The sequence below is a fragment of the Chiloscyllium plagiosum genome, chromosome 7, assembly GCF_004010195.1.
Source record: "Chiloscyllium plagiosum isolate BGI_BamShark_2017 chromosome 7, ASM401019v2, whole genome shotgun sequence".
Classification (NCBI taxonomy): domain Eukaryota; kingdom Metazoa; phylum Chordata; class Chondrichthyes; order Orectolobiformes; family Hemiscylliidae; genus Chiloscyllium; species Chiloscyllium plagiosum.
In genome coordinates, this window is record NC_057716.1 from 22419268 (window position 1) to 22427971 (window position 8704).

The following is an 8704-nucleotide window of genomic DNA, read 5'->3' on the forward strand; positions in this document are numbered from 1 at the left end:
CGCAGTGCAGTACTGAGGGAATACTGCACTGTCGAGATACCACCTTGTGGTTGAGCCTTTCAGATGAGGCAGGCTGACATAAAATATGTTGTGGTGCTCTTTTTTTCAAGAACAGCAGGGAAATTATCTACCATGTTGTGACCATCAACTAAAACACATATTATCTGGTCATTTATCTCATTGCTGTTGTGGGAGCTTGCTGTGTACAAAGTGACACCATGTTCCTACATCAGTGATTACACTTCAAAGGTCTTTGCTTTTTCATACTAATCTAGTGACTTGATGACTAAACCACTGTACTTTTAAACTAAGGGAGAAGGGTACGTCAGTGAATGCTGGGAAGGCTGCCTTAGGAAATCAGGAGAATCTAAAGAAAAAAATCTTTCACGTTAAAATATTTTTATGTCTTCTTACTGATCAGCTAGCTGCCTTTAGAGCTCAGTACCTGAGGACTTGAAGATGCAGGTTAACAAACCTATTATTTCTAGATCCCTCAAAGTAACCAAAGTCGATTTAAGGTGAATGGCAAAAGAACCAGACGTGTCATGAGAAAAAATTTTGACACAAGTGGTTAGGATTTCAAATGCACAGTTTAGATAGGGTGGAGCGTACAAATTCAGCTGTCGCTGTCAAAGAGAGTTGGACAAATAATTGGTGGATAAAAATTGCAGGGACATGAGAACAGAGTGGGACTAATTAGTCAGCTCTTCGAAACAGCCAGCGCAGACCCATTGGGCTGAAATGCCTTCAACTGTGCAAGCTGTCTTCCTTCGATATTTTGACTTGGATTTTCTGTCACCAATTTCTCTTTGTTTATTGCAGGTCTCAGAACATGAGTTCGGGAAGCTCTCTGAAGATGAACGAGTTGGCTTCCTGAAGAGTGCCATCTTCACTGAATGATTGGGTTGTGTGAGTCAGTGCCACTTGTGCTGAGGGAACAAAACAAAGGAATTGATTGCTCCTGGTGGCTTCAAACTCTTCGACTGGTCTCTGCTGCCATTGCCCCCTGCGAGAACTGATATCCCCAACTTGAACTGATTCATCGTTTATCCTGAAACTGTCGATTCAAATTGATCTCCTGTTCAGACTGAAATGTAGTGGGATGCACCCTACTTCCTGTCTTAATCATGTGTGGGGCAGGTTTAATGAATCAGCCTTCTTTTTGGTGAGATAGTAAATTTCATCTGGAAACATAGCATCACCCAGTCTGTGGAGCACTGCATCTTCAGGGTAATGATAAAGTCTAGTCTGATGCCAGTGTTCAGATTGTGTGTGCATTCAAATGTCCTTGTACTTGGCCTGCTGTAAAGATGATGTTAGTGATTGACATCTTCATGTGACTGCAAATATCTGGGAGAAGTATGTTGCGATGTTGTTTCATTTCGCTACATCTCGAATCCCGAAACACCATCGCACATCCAAGAGACAGCTCCTACGTATGTGTTCAAGTCCCCCAACACAATGAGCTTGTCCTCCTTTGTAATGTGTCCAGTTCCTTCAAGAATTTGTCTCTAATTCTCTCAGGACTAGTTGCTTTTAGAGCATATGCATTGATGATTGTATTATGATCTTGTGGCCCCAGTTATTGGTAATACCATGTTGATGTTAGCACCGGACCTATCAGAATCCCAACAGGAACCTGGTTGGATAGATTGTAATTTGTCTTTACCTTTGTGACCAAACTGATCTTTTACTATAACATAAGCATGCAATATTGCAGTTTTTGTTTTATCAATAAAACCAAACAAAAGTTTGTTAACAACAGGAATTAAGAGACTTCTCAGCACAGATTGCCCATGAAAGTCAGAATTTGCAAAGCACTCCCCATAAGCCCTCTGGGTAGTTCCCAAGGAACTCTGGATAATTTTCTTTTGCTTCAGAATATGAATATTATAGTTTTTAAAGGGGAATTGTCGACTCCAAATGCACAGACAAACGCGTATGTTTAACTTAGAATTGCAAGAAATCAAAGTTGCAAAAAACCATATTAAAATACATTAGTTTAAATCTCTTAGTTTCATCACAGTTGTCCCAAATGTGTTGTTTACAAAAGGTAGTCATATAGCCATGAAGCAATTGCGTTTGCTCCAACAGAGTGTATCCGATCTGTTTACAATGTGAGTACCCCTCTCTCGCCTGACATGTTGGCTTCCCTAATTGGAATCGTGCTGATAGCTCTGTGAGCTAATGCTCCTTTGCTAGCTCAGTTTCTGCCAAAGCCTCAATATTGACTATTGTATTGCCTTAAGACCCTGACAGCCAAAGTCATTCTGCACTGGGGTGGTTCCAGAGCTGCTGTCTTATCTAGTGGAGTTCATATGTTCCAAGAAGCTGTCCCTATCTCCTCCTTTTGTGGCTGAGTATTAGATTAGATTACTTACAGTGTGGAAACAGGCCCTTCGGCCCAACAAGTCCACACCGACCCGCCGAAGCGCAACCCACCCATACCCCTACATGTAGCCCATTTTACCTAACACTACGGGCAATTTAGCATGGCCAATTCACCTGACCTGCACATCTTTGGACTGTGGGAGGAAACCGGAGCACCCGGAGGAAACCCACGCAGACATGGGGAGAATGTGCAAACTCCACACAGTCAGTCGCCTGAGTCAGGAATTGAACCCGGGTCTCTGGCGCTGTGAGGCAGCAGTGCTAACCACTGTGCCACCGTGCCGCCCACTTGCATTTTTTTGAATGTTGAGATTTGGTGGAACGTGTGTGAAAGAGTTATTGAGGTGTGCCCACAAAGAAAGCCACCCGTGTCTCATTTGATTACAATGGAGATAGAATGCACTTGTCCAGCCCCACTCTCTCAGTCACTGTTTCTAGTGGCATGACAAATGGAGGTGACTGGAGTAATGGTTGACTGAGCAGATGATGTGCAATACCTTCTCCTGTGCAGATGAGTTGTCCCACATGGCAGTGCTGTGATACGTTCAGTAATAGTAAGGCGACATCATTTCCAAGTTTTTGTGTCATCTGCACATTTTAAAGTTATGCCCTATTCTCCAGGGTCTAACTCATTAATATATACCAGGAAGAGCAAGAGTCCTAACACCGACCCTGAAGGAACTCCATGATGAAGCTATCTCCATTCCGATGAACAACTGTTCGTTGCTGTCTTCCCTGGCAAATCCATGTTCCTTTACTCCTGATTTAAGAAGGATATGGATAAGAAGCTTACCTGTTTTAAATAAAACGAACTTTTGATAAACAAACAGTAACACATGCAGATTGTGTAAATGCTAATCACTGCAAATAAATGGAAGTATAAATATTATAATATAACTTTTGAAATGCAGACACTGTTATACTGTAGAAAATGTAGGAACCAGTTTGCCAGGTCATTGACAATGACCAAAATAACCTGTGATTTAGCAATATTGGTTGAGGAATATATATTGACTAGGAGACCTACTTTGAGATGAGGTCATGATGTTGATTTGGCTGTACCCAAACAGCAGAAGGACACTTGGATTTAATGTTTCATGCCAGAGATGGAACCACCAACAGTGCAGTACTCCATCACTATTAGTACTTAATGTCAACCTCGATTCTGTGCTCCAGCCTTTGGACTTGAACCCACAATCTGGCTTGGAGGTGCAAGTGTTACCAAATAAGGCACAGCTACTTTAAGGGAAGAATCTGGACCTGAGGAGAATCGAAAGATATGACCGTGGGTGGCATGGTGACACAGTGGTTAGCACTGCTGCCTCACAGCACCAGAGACCCGGGTTCAATTCCCGCCTCAGGGGACTGACTGTGTGGAGTTTGTACATCCTCCCCACGTCTGCATGGGTTTCCTCTGGGTGCTCCGGTTTCCTCCCACAGTCCAAAAATGTGCAGGTTAGGTGAATTGGCCATGCTAAATTGCCCGTAGTGTTAGGTGAAGGGGTAAATGTAGGGGAATGGGTCTGGGTGGGTTGCGCTTCAGTGGGTCAGTGTGGACTTGTTGGGCTGAAGGGTCTGTTTCCACACTGTAAGTAATCTAATTTCTTCATGAACGAGGTATGAGAGCCAATTGCTAACAGCCTGTGCACATCGCTGAAGCAGGGATCTGACGTTCGCTGTAATCTAGACGTTTGGTAAATGGGCAGAAAAACTCTTGTCCCTGCTTTGCCAATCAGTCGGATCATGGCTGATCTGGTTCCTGTCTTCCCTGATAACCTTTCACCCTCTTGCTTATCAATCTAACTATCTTAAAAATATTCAAAGACTCTGCTTCCACTGTATTTTGAGGTAGAGTTTTCCAAGGATTCATGACCTTTGAGAAACAAATTCTCCAAATCTCTATCTAAATGGGCGACCCTTATTTTTAAACAGTGACTCCTAGGTCTAGATTGACACCCAGGAGGAAACATCCTCTCCATGTTCACTATGTCAAGATCCCTCAGAATCTCCCCACATTTCAATCAGGTTGCCTTTTGTAGCCCTGTTATGTCCTATCCATAACTCACTTTCCTACCTATCTTTGTGTCATCAGTAAATTTAGCATGTCTTAACTTCCTTCAACCAAGTTGATTGATTGGTTGTCACATATACCTAAGTACAGTGAAAAGCTTTGTTTACGAGCTGTACAGGCAGATCATAATAAGCAAGTACATACAGATCATAAGATGAAAAAAACTTGGACAGAAACATACAGGGCATGTGTCAGGCAAGAATTAACATTAGCAAGATCAGCATTATTTGAAGTTAGGGAGGTCCATTCAGCAGTCTCATACCTGCACGGAGGAAGCTGTTCTAGGATCAGCTGGCACATGTGTTCAAGCTTCTGTATCTTCTGACTGACGGAAGAGGTTGTAGGAGAGCATTGCCAGGGTGCCACAGCTCTTTGATGTTGGCAGCCTTTCCGAGGCAACAAACTGTATAAATGGAGTCTATGGATGGGAGGTTGGCTTCCGTGATGGTCTGAGCTGTGCACATAACGTTCTGTAGTTTCTTACAGTCCTGGGCAGAACATTTGCTGTACCAGGCCATTATGCATCTGGACAGTATGTTTTCACTGGTGTATCTGTAAAAGTTGTTGAGGGTCCTTATAGACATGCTGAATTTCCTGAGCAGCCTGAGGAAGGAAGGGCATTGTTGCGCCTTCTTACAAGTGGTTGGTTTCTGTCATTTATATAAATTGTAAAATGGTGAGATCCCAGTACTGATAACTTTGGTGCATCAGTCACTACATCTTATCAAACAAGAATGTCTAATCTTTGTTTCTTGTTAGCTATCAATCTCCAATCCATGTCAATATAGTACCTTCTACATCATGACCTCTTAGTTTCTTATCAATAACCTTTGAAGTGGCACCTTATTGAGTGCATTTTGAAATCTAAGTACAGAGCATCCATTGGTTTCCCTTTATCCATAGAACTTCCTTAAAGAAGTCCAATAAATTGGTTGAACATGGTTTCCCTTCTACAAAAACATTTTGGCAGCCTGATTAGATTCCTTACAGTGTGGAAACAGGCCCAACTAGTCCACACCAACCCTCTGAAAGGTAACCCACCCAGACCCATTCCCCCTAACTAATACACCTAACTCTATGGGCAATTTAGCATGATCAATTCACCTGACCTGCATGTCTTTGAACTGTGGGAGGAAACCAGAGCACCCAGAGGAAACCCATGCAGACACGGAGAATGTGCAACCTCCACACAGACAGTTGCCCAAAGCTGGAATCGAACCCAGGTCCCTGGCGCTGTGAGGCAGCGGTGCTAGCCACTGTGCCACCCCTACATTGAACTTCTCTAAGATCCTTGCTATAACATTGGTGATAATTGTTTCAAGCATTTTTCCTGTAACTGCTGATTAGACAACTGGCCTGTCGTACCTTCCTAAACTCGAGGGAAGTTTGGAAAATTAAAACTGATGCATTAACCATCTCACTGGCCACTACTTTTCTGACCATAGGGTGGTCCTGACATCTATCAGGACCTAGGTGCTTGTCATCCACAGCTCCAACAATTCGTTCATAACCATTTGTCTTAGAATTGCAATTTTCTTGAGTTCCTTCCTTCCTGCTACTTCCTAACTAATACCTATTGTTTGGGATGTGACTTGTATCCCCCGCAGTGAAGACAATTCCGTATTTCTTTTTTAAATTCACCTACCATCAGATTATTTCTCATTATTAGTATCCCCAATTCACTGTCTTTAGACTGCCATTTACTATGTTAACTATATTCTTTTCAAATTGTGCTGAGAAAAATGAGAGGCAACCTTATTGAAACAGGCAAGATTCTTAGGCCATTTGACAGGGCAGATATGGCAAGATTGATTTCCCTTTATGGGAGAGTCTTGAACCAGAGGATTTAATCTCAGAATAAGGGGGTGCTAAAACAGTTGTCTAATCAGCAGTCACGAGGAAAATGCTTGTAACTATTATCACATATATTATAGCAGAGATCTCAGAGAAATTCAATGTAATCAGGCTGTCAACAGAGATAAAAAGGAATTTCTTCTCTCAGAGGCTGTGAATCTCTTTGGCAGAGAGGACTGTTGAAGTTAGATCGTTAAGTATACTCAAGGCTAAGAGAGACTTTTAGTCAGGGAATCAAAGGTTCATGATGAAAACAAAGGAAAATGGAGTTGAAGGTTATTAAATAAACCAAGATCTCATTGGGTGACAGAGCAGACTTGATGGACTGAATGGTCTACTGCTTGTATGTCCCATGGACTTATGGCCATCAGTGTCTGCCTAAGTGTGACTGATTTATCCCTTTGCCTAACTTGGTAGTTCACTTTAGCTACCTCTGCTTTTTGCCCTTATTATTCAATTTATTTGATCTCAACTAACATTCATTTTCAGGAAGATAAAAGTAAGATTCAATCAGGTTATGAGTGCTGCTACTTAGACGTGCTTTCACTATTCAGTCATCAACTAATTGCACATTACAGGATCTAAGTCAGCTGCAGAACACACTGTTCGAAGAAAATATCTTGGAAACATTCTATAAAATCCTTCTGTAAGCTGCTTTTGCCCATGTGATTTTTCACATGTAGATTAAAATTGCCCAACGATGATAACTGCGCCTAGTGAGTTTTGCGAAGGTTTGTAGCTCAGGTTGAGGTTCTGGATGTAGGTTTGCTCGCTCAGCTGGAAGTTTCATTTTCAGATGTTTCATCACCATACTAGGTAACATCTACAGTGAGCCTCTGAACATCTGAAAATGAACCTTCCAGCTCAGCGAGCAAACCTACCTCCAGATAACTGCACCTTGCTGACATGCTCCTATTATTTCTGTTTGTACTCCACCCTTCTCTATCGTTACTCTACCCCCTTCAGGGGCTGTACTCCACTCCCAGAATTAATTTACTTCCTTTATTATTTAGTCAGGATCAGTGAGAAGCTGAACATCTTCTTTAGAGTCATAAAGATGTACAGCATGGAAACAGACCCTTCAGTCCAACTCGTCCATGACAACCAGATATCCCAACCCAATCTAGTCCCAGCTGCCAGCACCCGGCCCATATCCCTCTAAACCCTTCCTATTCATATACCCATCCAGATGCCTTTTCAATGTTGTAATTGTACCAGCCTCCACCACTTCCTCTGTCAGCTCATTCCATACATGCACCACCCTCTGTGTGAAAATGCTGTCCTTAAGGTCCTTTTTAGATCTTTCCCCTCACCCTAAACCTATGCTCTCTAGTTTTAGATTCCCCTCCCTGGGGGAAAAGACCCATGCCCCTCATGATTTTATAAACCTCCTCAGTCTCCTTTCACGAAGGCAAGGAGCTCAGCAAGATGGAGTGACAGGAAATTCGGACAGTGCTAGGGGGATGACTGGAGGCAGAGGGGCTGTTGTGCAGCACCTCTCGCAATAGCATCAAATAGCTGCCACTTATAGAGGATAGTTTTAACCTTTGAAAGGATGTAGGCTTGGATGGACAGGTGTCTGATGAAATTTAGTGCATGTATGAAGTGATTCATTTTTGAAGGAAGAAGGTGTGAAATAAGTTGTGTGGGACCTGGGGATAGGCATGGACAAATTATTGAAAGTTGCAGGGGTCAATTGGGATGCTGGGCTTACAATGCAAAAGCAAAGAGGTTCTGATATAACACTAGCTAGGTCTTAACTATAGTGTTCAGTTCTGGACACCACATTTTATGAAGGATGTGAAGATATACAAAGGAGGCACAGAATATGCATAAGAATGGTTCCAGGGATGAGGAACTTTAGTTACCTGGTTACCTAGATGTCACCCTGTTGGGAGTTTTCTATAGGCCTCTGAATAGTTCCAGAGATGTAGAGGAAAGGATAGCAAAGATGATTCTCGATAGGAGTGAGAGAGACAGGGTAGTTGTCATGGGGGACTTCAACTTTCCAAACATTGACTGAGAACACTATAGTACGAGTACTATAGATGAGTCAGTTTTTGTCCTTTGTGTGCAGAAGGGTTTCCTGACATAGTATGTAGACAGGCCAACAAGGGGTGAAGCCACATTAGATTTGGTACTGAGTAATGAGTCTGGCCAGGTGTTAGACTTGGAGGTAGGTGAGCACTTTGGTGATAGCGATCACAATTCTGTTATGTTTACTTTAGTGATAGAAAGGGATAGGTGTATACCACTGGGCAAGAGTTACAGCTGGGGGAAAGGCAATTACGATGCGATTAGGCAAGATTTAGGAAGCATAGGATGGGGAAAGAAACTGCAGGAGATGTGCACTTTGGAAATGTGGAGCTTATTCAAGGAAAAGCTCCT

General features: G+C 42.6%; 1 protein-coding gene across 1 annotated transcript in view; it reads left to right on the forward strand.

Moving 5' to 3' along the window:
- fastkd2 (FAST kinase domains 2) overlaps positions 1 to 1764 on the forward strand; it is a 33060-nt gene extending 31296 nt beyond the window's left edge. Inside the window, exon 12 of the mRNA XM_043693235.1 lies at positions 823 to 1764. Within this exon, the coding sequence (XP_043549170.1) occupies positions 823 to 900 (78 nt within the window). The 3' untranslated portion in view covers positions 901 to 1764. The remainder of the gene's footprint in view (positions 1 to 822) is intronic.
- Positions 1765 to 8704: the final 6940 nt, after the last annotated feature.